The sequence below is a fragment of the Sphaeramia orbicularis genome, chromosome 16 (genome assembly GCF_902148855.1).
Source record: "Sphaeramia orbicularis chromosome 16, fSphaOr1.1, whole genome shotgun sequence".
Lineage (NCBI taxonomy): Eukaryota > Metazoa > Chordata > Actinopteri > Kurtiformes > Apogonidae > Sphaeramia > Sphaeramia orbicularis.
The window spans coordinates 42,354,765-42,373,922 of NC_043972.1; the positions used below are offsets into that span (position 1 = coordinate 42,354,765).

At 36.3% G+C, this 19,158-nt stretch overlaps 1 protein-coding gene across 2 annotated transcripts in view; it reads right to left on the reverse strand.

Moving 5' to 3' along the window:
* Positions 1 to 19,158, reverse strand: part of myom3 (myomesin 3) — a 249,462-nt gene that overhangs the window by 80,385 nt on the left and 149,919 nt on the right. For both annotated transcript variants that reach the window (XM_030159207.1, XM_030159208.1), the window contains exons 15-18: positions 14,631 to 14,814; positions 12,457 to 12,631; positions 8,307 to 8,428; positions 5,509 to 5,696 (exon numbers count right to left, since the gene is read on the reverse strand). In XM_030159207.1, coding sequence (XP_030015067.1) covers positions 5,509 to 5,696; positions 8,307 to 8,428; positions 12,457 to 12,631; positions 14,631 to 14,814 — 669 coding nt within the window. The remainder of the gene's footprint in view (positions 1 to 5,508; positions 5,697 to 8,306; positions 8,429 to 12,456; positions 12,632 to 14,630; positions 14,815 to 19,158) is intronic.

Sequence of the window (19,158 nt, forward strand, 5' to 3'; positions counted from 1 at the left end):
TAGAAATTGATGTGCTTTCTGCAGGATTTTCTATTGACGTTCTCCATCTCTGTACTTTTGGTTCTGACATTTTTTCTGTGAATCGAGGTAGCAAAAGTATACACATTCTTTAGTCAAAGAGAGGTACAAATGCCTCTGTGCAAAAAAAAAAAAAAGATCCTAGTAAAAGTAATGATTCCATTTTTTTTTTTTACTCAGCTAAAAGTGAAAAAGTACAGGCTGTGAAATATATTCATTATAGAACTGAAACGCAGGCCTTTGAAGGCGTTTCTACTCTGTCATATTAATATAAAGTAAAGACTATTGAAGCTGCAAGAGCTGAAATCAGGAATAAATACCAGAATTGAAAATGCTTCTCTTCCTCCTCTCTGTTCAAATCTAAAAGGACTAAGTATAAACATAGTGAAGACCCGGGTTGGAGCAGTATGGTCGTATCAATGTCAATCACATGTTTAACCCTCCTTCTGATTGAAAATGCCTGTGATTGGGCAGAATCTGCGTCTATCAGTATATTTATACCAGCACGAAAACAGAAATTTCAAACATACATCGAATCCATATTTCTTGTGAGACCAATACAATTACAAAATAACTTAATCAGGCAATACTTGCACTATGGTGTCAAAAAAAAAAACCAAAAACGATCAAGTACTTAAGCTTTAATATACTGCAAATAATGGAAATGAACTAGGTTGTGCAAATCAGTTTTCAAAGTCAAAAAACGGAACTGGAAAAATTACAATGCCATTTCTTGCCTCATTTTCATCTTGTTTGTTGTTTGTCATATTCACCAATGGATGCACCAAGGGTTCGTCTATTCTTTGCATTTCATCCTGGATGCAGTTACGCTTTATGCTGAGGCAGCGTGTAATTATGCAACCAAAGTAATTGATAGTTTTCTTCAAATGCATTAAAACTCGACTGGTCGATAGATTTGGGAGAGACGGTATGTGGGACGAGATCCTAAGAAGGGTGCACAGGTCATCAATTTGTGCTAAACATGGGTTCACTCAATGTAGGATTTTGCATCGTGCTCATTACACCAAAGCTCGGCTGGCAAAAATATATGGTACAGTGTCTCCTTCATGTGATAGATGTCGACAGGCTACAGCAGATTATATTCATATGTTTTGGGGTTGCCCATCTTTAAATAAATTCTGGTCGGAAATCTTTGATGTTTTGTCAACGGTAACAGGAAAGAAAATTGTTCCTAATGTTTTTACTCTTTTGTTTGGTGTTGTACCTGCTCCGTTTAAATGTACCTCTGCTAACAAAGACTCGATTGCATTTACATCTTTACTGGCCAGGACGCTTATATTGTTAAAGTGGAAATCCTCATCTCCACCAACCTTCTCAAAATGGATCAAGGAAGTATTTTATTTTCTCAAACTGGAAAAAATTTGTTTGACATTAGCCGGAGCCTCGAACACTTTTGAAAAGACATGGACCCCTTTTCTGATCTATGTTAATAGAGCAATCTGTCATGTTTCTCTTGACTGAGTATTTTGATATACAGTTTTTTTGCTTTTGTTTTTTTTTCCGTAATATTTAAAGTGGAAATGTTGTACTTCTATTTTGTATTTTATTTACTGTTTATTTATTTGTTTATTTTTAATCTTTCCTGTGATTTGAGGGGATGTGTGCCAGGGGAGGGGGGGATTTGTTCCGCTTGTTGTTTGTCTGTGATGGACTTTTGTATCATATGTCGGAACTATGTTCTTTTTTTTTTTTTTTTATATTCAAAAAATAACAAAAACCAATAAACAGAAGGTTAAAAAAAAAAACTCAACTGGTCGCAACCATTATCAGAACACGACGCTGCATAAAGTTATTAAAAATTATATATTTTGCTATTTTAACCCATATAGACCTTGTCGTGGTGCACTCTTTCATTGCCACAGACCCCTCCCTCAGACTCATTATCATTTATTACAGAACAGTGTGTATGGGCATTTGTTGCAAAGAACAAGATACATGCCCCAGATTTAGCAGAAAAGCTATTTTCTGTCCGTTGTCCTGGACAAATGGCTAACACAATAAAACATCACATAGATTACGAAGTACTAATACACTGGAAGAAAACCGTTAAACATGACAAATATTGGAAAATTCGCTCTGACTGAACGGTTACAGCCAAGTACATAAAACGGGGCTTACATTCTAAAAGTACAATAACATTTCATAGAATAAGATATAAAAGAAAGAAAAAGAGACAAAAAAGAGAGAGGAATAAATAAATAAACAAATAAATAAATAGGCTAATCGTACAACAGCAAACCAGACGTAGAGCAAAATGCAAGAGTAAAAACTAATGGGATAAAAACATCTGTAGAATGAACCAATACAATTTATACAATACATGTGTACAGAGATAAGTACGATATTTGCGTTGTTTGACCACAGAAGTCTTTACCATTGGCACTAGAATACATACTAATGCAGGGGTGTCCAATCCTGGTTCTCGAGATCCACTATCCTGCATGTTTTAGATGTATCCCTCTTCCAACACACCTGATTCAAATGATAAGCCTGTCATCAAGCTCTGCAGAAGACTGATGAGGACCGTCAGGTGTGCTGGAAGAGGGAAACATCTAAAACGTGCAGGACAGTAGCTCTCGAGGACCAGGACTGGACACCCCTGAATTAGTGTTTAAGCGGCTCCTCTGCTCAGCTGCGGTGCTGGATCATTGCTGCTGTTCCTCCTTCACAGACCACCACTTCTCCACAGCCTCACTCAGACTCTGACATCCATCCTCACTGCCATAACCCTCACATTTATCATCCACCTAATCTTGCCATGCTGTGGATTCTGCCGTTTCTTCCACCCTCAGGATTTGTGTTAGGCTATTCATGTTCTTTTGTTATTTTGTGTTAATAAAGCGCTTTATTCCCTTCAGCATTGTGCAAATGAGTTCAATCTTTTACTCAGTCATGACAGACCCACACATCCAACCAGTCGAATAATTGTTGATCCACTAATCCTATTAATACATCTAAAAAGATTTGTGTAAAATGCAGTTTGTCATCTTTCATGGTCATCAGATATGAGCCATTTGGACGTTCGGAGGCTCTGTAGTTACCGTGGAAACACCATCATCTTCTACAACATTGATTCACCAGTACGGCAGCTTTCTCTTAAACTCTTAAATAATGTCTTTTAAATGAACTTTAAAATCTCATTTTATCGCTGATGATTTTAATGTCTATTTTAATTTTAATGTTAATGTTTTTAATATAATCAGTGTCTTTTATTTGAACGTTCTCTCATCTTAAATGTATATGTCGAGGCACAAAACGGAATCTGGCCCGATTCAGAATCGGGCTGGCCCAGAATGGAATTCTATTCTAGGCCGGCCTAGAATGGAATCCTGCTGCTATAATGTTATTTTTATACCATGTTAAATGCAAATGATCCATAATTCCATAATTTGTCATAATTTTACATTTTCAGTCTTACATACCTTGAGTAACTATTGTCAATTTCAGTCGATTTCACTGTACCATATATTGGTGGGGAGTACCACTAGGTTCTATTTGTAAATAAAGTGTATTATAGTTTACAATTAAAATGTTGTTTGTTTCATTTTTTTTTCACATATTTGCAAATTCCATGTATTGATTTTTGTAATAATTTAGATCATTTGCATTAAACATGGTATAAAAATAACATTATAGCAGCAGGATTCCATTCTAGGCCGGCCTAGAATAGAATTCCATTCTGGGCCGGCCCGATTCTGAATCGGGCCAGATTCCGTTTTGGGCCTCGACATATATTTATGCCTCTCCTGTGATGCTCTAATGTTTTATGTAAAGCACTTTGAATTATCCTGTACATGAAATGTGCTACACCAATGAACTTGCCTCACTTTGCCTAAAACCCATGGGGTTTGATACATTTCAGTGGATGGAGACACTTAGTTTATGTTCAGTTAATGATAGATTTTAGAGAAAAATCACTTTTTCTTCACTTTTCTCTGTTTTTGATATAATAATCCTCAAATTATATTCTGAGCTTTTGTGAACATCTACATGATCAGTGGATTTAATATAGGAAAATACCTGATTTTCACTTAAAAATGCAAAATACAGTGGATAATATGAGAATATTTTGTGATAAATCACTTAAGAAAGGTTAAAAAAAGAAAAAAAAATCATTTTGGAACTGCCACGAAAGTACCACTGGGTCTTTATGGGTTATTCCAATATTTTATATTATAGTTTCATTGCTTTGTGAGCATGACAGCACTTACAGTAGAAGCACTTGTACTGAAAATATGAGAAGCAAAATGTGGAGATATGTGTTGTCAAAAAGTAGGGAGTAAAACTAAAACGTAGGGATTTTTATGATATATAAAAACGTTACATACACTAATGTCAGAAGCAAAATATATGTAATTCCCATCTCTGCTATGACTAGAATATACATAATTAAGAACAGTATATATCGGCTAAAATTTACTTAGGGGGTCAAATGAGTGGCCATTTTTGTCAAAAAAAAAAAGTTGTAAGAAACGCATAGAACTGTGTTGAAATAATGCTAATATATTTGTGCACAGACTACTGATATTATTTGAGAGTGGAAGCTATATTTTCAGAAATATTGTATTATGAATAGCACGTGTATGTGAAAACTTTTGCTGGTGGACGGACGTGACATTACCCATGATGATCTGGTCAGTACCAGTACTTTATTAGTAATAAACTTATATACTTACTATTGCTAATTCTCCTCTTATTCATAAATGTTAGTATTGTGGATCTAAAACAATAACAGCTGACACAAAAACACAAAATGTGGCAGTGGACGGATGTGACATGGTTGGTACAGATCCCATCATACTGATGCTCGGCAGCCATGTCACCGTTTCCACAAATGATCCCTGTGCAAAAACTAGGATCATAATTATTTATTGTATAGTTTATCACCATACTAAAGAGTAAATAACAATATAGAATTGTTATTTCTTTATAAAAATGCTTATTATTAGAAAACTGTTGATTTAAAAAGTGACGTGTGACATTCTTAATGTATGTATTGGTGTAACATAAGCAGGATGGATCAGCACCATACCCCATATTGCAACCTGTAAAAATAAAACGTGATATGTAGGATAGAATCTTGTAAGAAAAATTGGGGAATCTAAAAGAATAGAATATTTGTTTTTCAGGTAAATTCAGTTCAAATATAACTTGGCCATTTGTGACATGAAAATATAGCATTAATTGTGATGAAATTGGACATTTTTGAGCTGAAAACATAGTTCATATGACCATCAACATGTTGCAACAGAACTGAAATCCTGTAAATTTGCATAACTTGCATTTACCAACACAAAGTTCCTTTGGGGATTCACTTACATTGATTTCTTATGCACAAAGACAGAAATAAGACCTCTAAGCAAATTTTAGCCGATATCTATATTATTGTGTTATGTTGTGTTTTTGTCTTACATAATGCAAATAATGCAATAAAAGGGGGTCTTTCACACTTCACACACCATGACTGACCTTAAGCTGCCTTTCTCTGACAGGTTTCACGTTCACCTCACACCACGTGTCCTTGCCCTTTTCTCTTTTGTCCAAATAGTAACCACGCACAGGGTTTCCCCCGCTACGTGCAGGGGCCCTCCAGCCCAACACCATCTCCGATCCGGTGCACAGCAGCAGAGCGATGGCAGAGGGAGCAGACGGAACATCTGGACCAGACAGAAGGAGAGGAAAAAAAGAAAAAAAATTACAAGCAACAGAGGAGACCATCTCAGAGGGCGGCCATTCTTGCTTAATAGACTGAGAAATGCCAATAACTCTCTGGCTGACTGCAACTGCTGCTGGAGAGTTGTAAATTTATAACTCTGTGGTCTCCAAGTATTGTCAGATGAGACAAAAAATAGCCATTTTCTATTCTGTTTGATAAAGTTTTACTTCTTCACAACATTTGGACTTGAGCCATTTACCTCCAGGTAAGTGCTAAGTGGTGAAATAAATGTGAAAATATTCTGGCAGTGAATGGTGAGTGAAATGAGTCATCAGAGTACTGTACTGCAGGCTGCACACAGAACATTATCTACAATGGCTGCATAAAAAGAAAGAGGGGTCAGTGGCTCTTCTACACGTATAAAACCAAGCAGCGGTAAAACAACTATTCATTCACTTTTGCTGTGTTAACATTTAACATCTACTGTTGGTCACTTTTTGATTAACTGGTGAAAGTAAACATGATACTATTGATATTTGATAGACGCACAAGGAAAAAGTCTCCTATTTAGCATTTTGAACAGTGAATAATAATAATAATAATAATAATAATAATAATAATAATAATAATAATAATAACTTTTATTTATATCGCACCTTTAAAAACTGAGTTTCCAAAGTGCTTTGACAGACAAAGCAGAAGGACACAACAGCAGAATACAAAACACAAGCAAAGACCCTCAAACATAGAAAACAACACAACACAATAAAAGAGATATGTACAGCAAACTGGAAAACATGACACTCCAAATAAAATTGAATGTATCGCAGCAGAGCGGGCAGAGATTACATAACATGATGCTGTCAAATCAATGTAAAAATGAAGGAATGGAATAAAACAACATCATGTGTGTCAATATAAAGGAATAACCCAAACAGGGTCAAATTAAATATTCAAATATTAAAAAAAGACAACATCACATAAAGATAAGTCTATAAAAATATGTTTAAAGAAGTGATTTAAAAGATGTTACTGATTCTGCAAAATAAACATATGTGAACGGTCATTTTGGACTGTAATGTAGTATTAATAATATATTCTATACAATAATACATATACTGGCATTATGTGTTTAGAAGACAAAATATATATATATATTTAATGTAATTTACAAAAGTCTACATATTTATTTCTCATTCTCTTTTTTTCAAGTACAAGAAAATACAGGGAATATGTAGACAGGCTTAAAAGACACACACAAAAAAAACTGAATTAAATGGGTCGTAAAGGTTAAAATCACTATTTAGTGTGACCTCTGACCCCATGACAAAAAGCAGCACAAACAGTTAGAAACATCTGACATGTGTAAGTTAATGCAATAAATCTCATATTGTCTGAACAAAAGATTTAAACAAAGTCAAGTACGAAGTGAGGACACACAAAATACTGCCACTTTGGTTTATAGAAGCTGTTTTTTCCCTGAAACTTTTGATTTTTTTACTGCTGTAAATATTTCTACGGAAGAGGATTAGGGTCAGTGGAAAAAGAAAAAAAAATTAAATAAATAAATAAAAATTAAATTAAGGTCCAATATATTTTTTTTATTATTATTCTGAGAAAAAAGTCAGAATACTGACTTTAATCTCAGAATTCTGACTTTAAACTCAGAATTCTGACTTTTTTCTCAAAATAATAATAAAAATATATACAGTATATTAGACCTTTTTTTTTTTTTTCTGTAGTGGCCCTAATTCTCTTCCATATGTTTTACATATATCCAGACTGACTCTTAATACAGAGACTGAGAAATGTACAGTATATGTGTGGACATTAGAAATAAACCAACAAACCTAACATTGGTCACAGCATTCTGCACATTATATTATATTATATTATATTATATTATATTATATTATATTATATTATATTATATTATATAGTAGAAAAATAGTATAGATATACATACAGATTAATTTTATTGATTCCCAAGGGGGAATTCATTGTTTTTAGTCTATTAGTTGTTTGGTATTTAATCACAGATGCAATTTAAATAAATCAGAATACAGTTACATTCTTAAAGTCAACAGATTTTTTTTTATGTGAAGCCTGTTTAGTGCTGGGAAATGGTTGTTTCTTGATATCAGATAACTCCATGTATAAGCGACTGTCTCAGTTTGCTACACCCACAATAACAACAGAACTGATGTTGGTTTTGCAGTTTATTCATTGCCTCTCTTGTGTTCGACCACAGGCAACAGTGTAGTACAACTAAACACACACTCCAACACATGCTGCATGTAAGTACCTGTAGTAGTCTGTAAACACAGTGTATTCAACCTGGATGGAGTTACAAGATTAGATTAGATTAGATTAGATTAGATTAGATTAGATTTTATTGAAATTCAGGGAAAACGGGAACAAACGGTGAAATTCAATGGTCAAGGCAGAAACAGAATAAAGTGCAGGAAAAAGTGTGCATGCATAAAGACAGCGCAAAAAAACTATATAGACTCTATACATATTTACATCAGAGTAGGAAGTATAGTAGGGAAAAGCATCAGTGAACAGAATGAGGCCTGTGTGTGAAGTCGTGTCATGTAGATGTACTTACTAATGGCTGCTTTGACCCTGATGGAAGGAGATTCATCTGAATACATGCTGTTTCCTGCTCGGCTCACAGACTTCACCCTGAACACATACTGCCTCCCAGTCTTCAGACCATGGACGATAAACCTGAGATGGACAGATGAATGTGATGTGGACATGAGGATCATTTACACCAGCTCTTGGTCCTCTACTAAACTGTGACATTACATCCATTTACCGGCCGGACTCATGGAGACATCTTCATTCATTGTGTATTTTTACTTTTTGTTTTTTTTTTTCATAATAGACTGAAATGTTGTTATTATATAGTATTAATAACATATTCTGTGCAATGATATATATTTAATGGCATTATGCGTTTAGAAGACAAAATATACATATTTACAGTAATGCAAAAAAAGTCTTCATATTAATTTTTTATTCAGTTTATTTCAGCCTTAAAAGACACAAAAAACTGAACTAAATGAGTTGTAAAGGTTAAAGTGACTATTTAGTGTGACCTCTGATCCCATGACAAGAAGCAGCACAAACAGTTAGAAACATCTGACATGTGTTGAATGAAACCAGGAGGGAAAAAATCGGAAAATTAATATCATAAATCTCATATTGTCTGAACAAAAGAGTCAAAGACATGTTAAGTGCAAAGGGAGGTCACACTAAATATTACCACTTTGGTTTATAGAAGCTGTTTGTCCCTGAAACCTTTGTTATTAACTTCCCATACATCCGCATTGAATGTTAATACAGAAGCTGAGACATGCATGAACTAAACCAACAAACCTAATGTTGGCCCAGAACTTTTGCACAATATAATATAATATAATATAATATAATATAATATAATATAATATAATATAATATAATATAATTAGGGCTAGGCAAGTTAACGCATCATTACTGCATTAACGCATTCATTAAATAACGCCGACAATTTTTTTTATCTCATTTTTTATCCCGTTTTATTATAACTCCTGTTCTTCTGCCTCTGCTTGTGTGTGTTTAGATTAGCTCGGCAGATAGACAACAGGTTTCCCAAGAAAAGCCGGACGCCCAAAACTTCTGCCCAAATCTTTTACTTGAGACTCACTGTAAAACTGCGACATACAAACAAAATATGTCTGAGTTCTGTTCATTGCCTTAGTACATTTACATGGCATTATACATTTAAATGAATGGGAAAAAGATCGCTAGCTCGATGCTAACTTGAATGGGAAAATCCCTAGACACGCTAACGATTAGCATTTACAGATTAATTTAAGATTTAAAACGTCTTTTTATCTAGCAACAAAAGTTCACATCAGAGATATTTTATACTATTCATTCTTACAACAAGTGAACACAAAATACACACAGGCAAACATTTTTGGGGCCATACAAACATAGTGAAAGAAACGTGTCTGTTAGTTCCTTCTTATGTCCGAACTGACTGCGGGAACACTGAAAGGACAAAACATACGTTAGTACAACTTATTCCGACCATTAGAGGGCCACCTTTGCTTGCTTTGAACAACTGAACATCAGATATTGTTGGTCTTATTAGTGTTAGTACTTATTAGTGGGCTTAAGACTCCTGTCAATCACTCACAACCAGAAATAAACTGGTGGAGACATAAAGATGGAGAAAAGTACCGGTCTTTTCCATGGACATTTTTATTTTAAATGTCTTCAGATGGTGGGGTTGAGAAGGACACAGTTGTTTGGAAGCACTGCAATGTGGAATTATTTTTTTTATCACCGGAGTACTTCCAGTCTGAAATATCACTTAAAGGCAAAACACGCTGTTGATGCCAGCAAACCCCCCCATATAACTATGCGATTAATCGTGATTAATCACAGAAATCCACACGATTAATTGCGATTAAAAATTGTAATCGCTGCCCAGCACTAAATATAATATAATATAAAATAAAATAAAATAAAATAAAATAAAATAATATAATATAATATAATTAGGGATGTCCGATAATATCAGCCCTCCGATATTATTGGCCCGATATTGGCATAAAAATGTAATATCGGTGAATATCGTTATCGGTTTTTTTGCCTATCATTAAAACCGATAAAATAATGCCTTGATTTCGCTGGCATTTACTGGCGCGTAAATGAAGCATTGTTTGTAGCTGAAAGAAATGTGCAGTTTTCAAAACTGTACAGTAGAGTTGCCACACTGTAATAGACTCATGGAGGGAGGGAGAGAAAATAAATAAATATGGCATTTTTTCCACAATTTAAGTTGAAGTATGTATTCTTTGCACAGACAGTGTTTACATTTTGAAAGCCTTGTTGCATTTGAGAATGCATCCAATGGGGCATCACAAATAAATTAGGCATGATGTGTTAATTCCATGACAGGAGATATGTGATGTTACCTAAAATTAGTTTAATAGCCCACATATATCGGCAGCGGTATCAGTAGATACCGGAATCGGAAATTAAAGCTGCAGTATGTAGGAATTATGTTCTAAGTAATTGTAAAATTGCCTTGACTGTCACCAGACATTAAGGAATCATGTTCATTTCAAATACTGATCTCACTGACAGTAGTAGTCCAGCCAGAATATGTGCAGTTGAAAAGCTCAGTGTCAGCCCTGAAATGATGTTTATGTTGACATTGTGTGTTTTGGTCTGATGCCCCGCCCATCACCTGTCTGCTAATCACAGAGTCAGAAGCCTTTCAGCATCCAGGTTGCCAGATCCCTGTGGGCTGCAGCTGGAACATTTCTGATCACAAATGTCTGACGTTATTAAACCTAAAAGGACTCTTATTATTCCCAAATACATCGTGACAAAGTGAGAAATAAAACAAGGAGATGTATAGGAGATGATTTAGAAACATGGAGACAGCTGAAAGAGAAGAAGGATTTGAAGACCGACGCCGGCCCTGCCTTAGTCTGACCACCGGTAAGAGCCACTCAGAGCCGGGGTCGCGGCCTCTTCACCTGGTCCCTTCTTCCGGGGCTGGGCAGCAGTCTCTTCTCCTGGCCCCAGTGAAGAGACTGCCGGTCCGGGACTGGTGAACAGACCAGGTACTGCTGTAGGACTTGTCTCTTGCCATGGTAGCTCCTTGTAGTTCAGTGTTTTCTGTGGAAGTGACCTGTTCATTTAGCGGTGTGTAATCCGAATGGGGGGGGGGTTCGGTCCGTGGTTCGGTCGGGGGGTTCGGTTGGTAGTTCGGCGTCTGTGGTTCGGTGTGTGTGGGGGGGATCAGTAGTCCGGAAAGTGTGTGTGTGTGTGTGTGTGTGTGTGGGGGGGGGTTCGGTAGTTCAGCGTCCGTGGTTCGGTCGGGGGGGGGGGGTTAGAGTTCCTGAATCTTCGCAAATTTTCATTTGACTGTGCAGGACGTTTGTTCTGGCCTGTTTTATGTTAGACTTATGTAGAGTAAGTCTGGTGATGATTTTTTTGTATGAAATTTGTGGTGTGGTGGCAAGGATTAGAGGAAACACTAGTAGTGGATGCTCATGCGGGATCTGGCAACCCCTAGCCTGGGGGGAGGAGGAGAGGATACCACGTTCTACAGTATTTTGAATGTAATTGCAGTACCAGTTTTGGCCACAATCCTACATACTGCAGCTTTAAGCGTTGGACAATATCGGCATATCGGTTTTTGGCAAAAAAGCCAATATCAGACATCCCTAAATATAACATAACATAACATAACATAACATAACATAACATAACATAACATAACATAACAATAGCATACGATACACATAGAGATACACATGAACTTTATTGATCCCCTGGAGTAAATTCTGTTTCTTTTAGTCTATTAATTATTTAGTGTTTAATCACAGTTGCAGTTTAGATAGATAGATAGATAGATAGATAGATAGATAGATAGATAGATAGATAGATAGATAGATAGATAGATAGATAGATAGATAGATAGATAGATAGAGTCTTTATTGTCATTGCACAATCATACCCAATGTAAAATGCAACAAAGTTAGGGCTCAATACTTTCGGTGCGGAGGAAGATAAAAAAAAATATTATAAATGTACACATAAATATACACTGGGCAATTAAAATGTGCAAAGATGTTGATCAGAATACAGTTACATTCTTACAGTCTAAAGGTTTTTCTGCTAAAGGCGACACCTATATTTCCTGCAGCCAGGCAGAAACATGCCGACACATATTTATGAGCCACTACCTGGTTTTGGTAATAGGCTTGTTGTTGACAGTCTTCCAGTCCTGTGTTCCAGTCTCAGCGTAGTATATGTAGTAGCCCAGGATGCGCTCTTTTTCTCTGGGCTCCTTCCACTCCAGCTCCACTGAGGTGTCTGTGTCTCTCATGACTGTGATAGAGTGGGGTGGGGCTGGCACAGCTGAGGGGAATCACACCAAAAGCCATCAGCGGAAGCTTAAGCACTGATAATCAAATGATAGTTGACTGTATGGTAGAGTTTAATCAACTCCGTATGTGACTGTGGGTAGTTGTTCATTTAGTCCTTTTATTATGGCACTCAGTCTTAAGGTTTAACTGCTGTTCTTATGTGATAGTTAAAGGTCCAGTGAGTAAGATTTAACAGAATTTAGGAGGATATAATGGAAAAAAAAACCCTGGAATGTTACATTAGTAGTTATGTTTTCAGTAGTGTATAAAATAATGAGTCGCAGAGATGAATGAAAATGAGAATCATTGTGTTTTCTTTACCTTGGAATCAGAATCGGAATCAGAATATTTTATTTATCCAAAGGGGAAATATTTGTGTGTTTCAGTTACTCCATTCAGGTATAAGAAAAAGTAGCTGGAACGAAATGATCAAGCCAACAAAATGACAGTAATATAACTTAATACTGGATTCTACACTATAAAATGTGAATAAAAGAAGAGGAAGTCCATTTGGAGCTACTTTAACCCTTTCATGCATAGTGGTCACTACAGTGGACAGTTATTCTCCAGCTGTTCTCTTATAAATTCATGGGTTTTGTTGTTTTAGTTCCATATCAGCCAACACAGTGAATGCTTGTGCATCACTGAAATTCATCCCATTACTGTAACTTTGCTGGTCCAGATAAACCTGATCTGCAGTAATATGTTTGAGCGTAAAAAAAAATTGGCAATTGTTATTAGACTGTAATTAACAGTTTTGTTTTCTGTTTTTTTTTTTTTTTTTTTTTAACAAAAAGGTTGGTTTTTTTTGCATATTATCTCCATGCAGGTATGTTAAAATGTGAGAAAACATCAGATTAGCAGCATTAAAAGTGATTTATTTCATAGTTTTCCCACTGTATATCAGTAAATGCATGTTTCTTTGCTTCTAAAATGAAATGCATGGTGTCCAGCTGAGTGGACATTTTTGTAACTCCATGAAAAATAGGTTCATAAAAAAAAAAAAAAAAAAAAAAAAAAAAAAAAAAAAAAAAAAATCAATCAAATTGTTTTTTGTGTTTCCATGCCTAAAAATGAATAAAAACACTCAGGAAAAAAAAATCTTGATTAAGGTTCTCATAATTCATGCATGAAAGGGTTAAAAACATGATAAACTGCTTTCTCGGAAGATATAAACCACTCACTTTAAGGAAACGTAAATATGATTCTGACTCTACTTCTAAATCTTACATACTAGGCCTTTAACAGAGACAAGTGGAAAAGTAGGCGGAGCTTACTAATAACTCCACCCAGCTGCACAAAACTTTGCCCCTCCTGCTCACTGATACCCCGCCTACCCAGGGATTACTTTTGAGTTTTAACTTTAAATCTTTTTAAAACTTTTCAAAAATTTGAAAAAAAAAAAAAATGCAAAAACTGTGATAAAGGCATATGTAAAGAATATGTGTGTGAAATTTGAAAAGAATCGGATGGACAATGTCCGAGAATTCAGTTGAACACAAATGGTAAATTAAAATTTAAAAAAAAAAAACTTGTAAAAAATCCCAAAATTTTAATTCAGCTATCAAACTGCACACTGCACCTCTTCTTGTGGTAAAGAACATGTGTGAAATGTGACAATAATCATGTAAATAGTTTCTGAGAAATGCAATAGACAAAAATCTCGGATGGACGGACAAAAGGATGGACGGAATTCCTGTTATATCAATCAAATAAATATAATAATAATAATAATAATAATAATAATAATAATAATAATAATAATAATAATAAAACAGCTGACTATTCCAAAACAAAACAGTGATCTTTATAGTCTCTGTAATCTAAAGAAATTCCAGAATCCAGACAGCTACCACATGAAAAATGAGTGCACTAGTATAGGCTGGTGCAGTATGTAAAAGCTGAACCTGAGGGCAGCTCTACAAAATCCAATTGACCTTTCCGACACGGGGGGTAATAAATGGAAACCTGCAAAGTACACGCTCGCTCACCTTGTTGTTTTCCAAAGGAGATAGGTTTGCTGGCCTCCGAGGGGTCACTGATACCGTACTTGTTGACGGAGCGGACTCTGAAACAGTACTGCTTGTCCTTGACCAGGTCGAACACCGGGAACCGTGGAGACCTCACTACCATGTCCAGACTGGCCAGTTCCCAGCTGTTCTGTCCTGCCAACGACTGATCCAAGTACAGCATAGAAAAAAAACAAAACAAATAAATAAAATAAATGAAGTTAATACACTGCCCGGCCCAAAAAAAAGTTGCAAATGCAATATTTGACTGCACCACCTTTAGTTTGGATTACAGGAGACATTCACTGGGACATCTGTTTTGGCACAAAACACTTTTGTAGTGTCACAATAAGGTTCATAAGACAGACACATACATACATACATACATACATACATACATACATACACTCACAGTCAATGAAAACTTTGAGACCATATTTTTCGACATAATTTTTATTTTGAAACCCTAAACTGGAATTTTTTCATATGAATCATTTGTTTAGGATGCTGGCATACAGAAACAAAAATCTAAAGTTTCAAGAATAATTTCAAAAGAAAAAACTTAACAAAAGAAAATGGCACCTGCCAAACACAAAGTAGTACAGTCTACTCTCGTTATACCGCCAACTTCCGTTCACGGCCAAATTGGCGGTATAGCGAAAATGGCGTTACAACGGGTTGCGTCCATAATGTGCATGTCTTTACTACATGATGTCTATGCTGCCTCCGTTAACCCGTTCTAATTGCGTTTCTAAATAAATCTTGATTCTGTTATGTTGTAAGGGATCATTTAAAGTGGGGAAACATTTTAAGCATTATTATACCGTGTCGGGAAATGACACCCCATCATCTTGAGGCTTTGGCTTAATCCCACGTCCTCTTCCCGACATCCTGACCTACTGAGTGTTCTGCGATAAATGAACGGTGGCCGTTCCGTAGACCTACTCGTAGCTTGTCGCGATCAGCGTCTGGCGCGTTTGTTTCAGTGCATTGTTAAAATTTATGTGTACTCGATGGCAATCACGCTGGTGGTATAACGGTCGGAAAATCAATGGTATAAGTGTTGTTTGTGCATGGAACTGGGCTGGCGGATGGCGATAGGCGGTAGCTAATGGAATAATACATTGGGGATTTTTGTGCAATGGTTTTGGTCGGCGGTGAGCGAAAATGGCGGTATAACGGCGGGCGGTTTAACGAGAGTAGACTGTAGTAGGACACAGTAGCGGTCCTGGTTGGGAGTTGTCACTCTCTCTCGCCCAGGATGCGGCCTATTATCAACAGAGCCTGTGGTGTTGTGGCGTTCAACCAGGTTTCTGATTGTGGGTTGGGAACAGCCCATATGCCTGGCTATGTCACTGTAGCCTTCACCATACCCAGTGCCCGGAGACGTTCACGTGATAGATGTGGCATGATGCCGTTCACTGGACTAACAATGGTGGCCTTTTTTGGGCCTTTATATAGGCCCTGAAAACCAATCCTCAAATTGTGCAGGTACCTCCTGAGTATTGCTCAATGTTTATTTGGTCCACTTTTGCAAAGAGACCAACCCATGTGCAATGAACCGTGACAACATGACAACTCATCATTATCTCAACTACCCGAGCACTAAGTCATCAATAAATCCACTATGAATAATTACAACCCCCCTACAAGTAGAAACATGCATACATTTCTACCTCAAAGTTTCTATTGACTGTCAGTATATATAAAGCAGGTTCAGAAAATTAATTAATTAATATATAAAAATGCATAAAAACCTTACTCTAATTAAACTAAAACTCTAATTTGGGATGTGATGAAGACTTGATGCAACGGTCCGATTTTCCATCATCAATAATCAAAAATGAATGCAACTATGGATGGAAAAAATATTATGAGCCTTATTGTTATTAATTTGGTAAAGTGCAATATAATGTATGTGTATATGTGTACATGTACATATAAGTGTGTATATGTATGTATATGCTCATTTAGATTGACTATCTCGTTGTGTATTTATTTATTTAATTTTATTGTCTCCTGGGTTGGTGCAATGCACAATGGTCTCATCTTTCCCCTTTTATATGAGACTTTTATGCACTTTTATTTATTTATTTATAGACGTATGTGGCTTCTTTTTATAGAATTATGTGTTTTTTCGTGTATTTTTTATCGGACTCCCTGAATGACCACACAAGAGTTCCTATATCTATATGCAAAAATGGCAAATAAACTTTTGAATCTTGAATCTTGACACTACATGAGCATTATGTAGCAAAAAAAAAGGCATCACAGTGGATGTCTCCTGTGAACAAAACCAAAGGTGGTGAAATCAAATATTGCACGTGCGACTTTTTTTTTTGGCCGGGCGGTATACCAACATCTATTTCAAGGACATGTCTAATATTCTGTGTTCTTCGGTAATGCTGGAGGACTCAATCTGCATATAAGTGAAGAACTTAGTCTGTCAAATACTCTTTAAAATGTCCCATAATTCATTCCAATTTCGTACAACGTGCTCTGTGCTTAATTGGCAGTTGTGTAGTTTGGGAGAAAAACCACTTATCGTACAGACAAGGGCAAAGTGGAATAAAGATTGGCAGTTTGGCTTGATGTGCAGAGAGAGAGAGAGAGAGAGAGAGAGAGAGAGATGCAGACAGAAATATATATAGATTTTAGAGCTTTTCCCCGAAAGGCAGAAAGGTACCATAAAAAAGTGATGTGAAAATACAGAGAAGTGCTCAAATCTGTGCAGAAAGAGACAGATGGACATGTTGTCAAACTGTGTGAGTCACCTTGACATCTTGTCTTCATCCTTAATAATTAGTCGCATTGATACAACATGTAAGTGTAGTCTTCTTATATTTATAGACTATCCTTACCTCATCCTCCTTTTGAGGTGGAAAACTAACAATACAGCGATGCATGTCAAAGAGATCGGTGATTATTAAGAACTTCCTCAAGGGCACAATGATTATTTGAACGTTCCCTTCATTATATAAGCGGAAGTGAGGCAGCAGACGTAAGCATTCTCATATGCCTTTGACAGATTTGACAGTTTTATTACCCTGGTAACTTATAAAAGTCCAATAAAAATCCAAAAATTCCTGTGGCAGTTTTTCTGATTACAGTTTTTGGTGTGTGTTTGCTCCTGGAGAGTCGGCGCCTTTTATTGAGTCAAACAACAGGTCATCCTCCGGAATGTGAAATGCTGTTAGAGGATATTAGAGGAGATATTTTCCTTTTTCTGATATTTGTCAGTTTTAAGCTCCTAAACTGCAATAAAGTTGTAACTAATCTTAAATTATTCAAGACATTTTCCAGCAAAATGAGACCTCAGACTAGAACGGCGGGAATGAATGAACAGCTTCAAGTTCTACTTGTATTTAATGAGTCACTGTTAACCCGGCACCACAGCAGTGTGTATTTTCTGCTTTAATTAATGCTGTGCTCAAGAGCAGTACGCTGTTAATTTGGCTCACATTCAAACTTTGGATTTCCTAAACCCACCGAGAGACCAGAGAATGGATGATACAGGAAAAATGATCTGTGTGTTCAGAGGATGTGTGTGGGTGATTACTATTAAAACAGTGGTTCACATGAAGGGTTTGAAGGGTACCTGGAGAGAATTTTCATTGCTAACTATTTCAAAAGATCATGTATAATATTAGCGGTTCCATCAGGTAAAAGCAGGGGGGCCGCTAGCAATTGTGGGTCCCATTAAAGGTAAACGTTGCGGACCCTTCCCAAAATTCAGTATCTTGTCTGAAACTTGACATGCTGCTATGATCCTGGGTCATAATTTGTTTATTTACGCGTATACAGGGTGGGGAAGCAAAATTTACAATATTTTGAGGCAGGGATTGAAAGACACTGTATGACCAATTAGTTTATTGAAAGTCATGAGAATTTATTTGCCACAAGAAAATTTACATAATAGAAAATGTTTTTATTCTATGTGTCCTCCTTCTTTCTCAGTAACTGCCTTCACACGTTTCCTGAAACTTGCGCAAGTGTTCCTCAAATATTCGGGTGACAACTTCTCCCATTCTTCTTTAATAGTATCTTCCAGACTTTCTCGTAATAGTTTTGCTCATAGTCATTCTCTTCTTTACATTTTAAACAGTCTTTATTGACACTCCAACTATTTTTGAAATCTCCTTTGGTGTGATGAGTGCATTCAGCAAATCACACACTCTTTGACGTTTGCTTTCCTGATTACTCATATGGGCAAAAGTTTCTGAAAAGGTATGGATAATAGTGTTAGGTATGATTATGACATCAATATATGTTTGGTTTCAAAACAATTGACGTAGTGCCTGCTGAGAAAAAAACAACTAAATGTTCATTGTAAATTTTGCTTCCTCACCCTGTATATGTATATATGTTTCTGTTTAGTGTGTGCGTTCTCCCCCGTCCTGTAGGTGTGCTGTGCCCTTTTGTGTCTGTTTGCTTTACAGGAAGCTGATTGGTGGAGCGTGATTGCCCTGCCCCTTTCAATGGTCCTGGATCCAGCCGTTTGCTCTCTCTC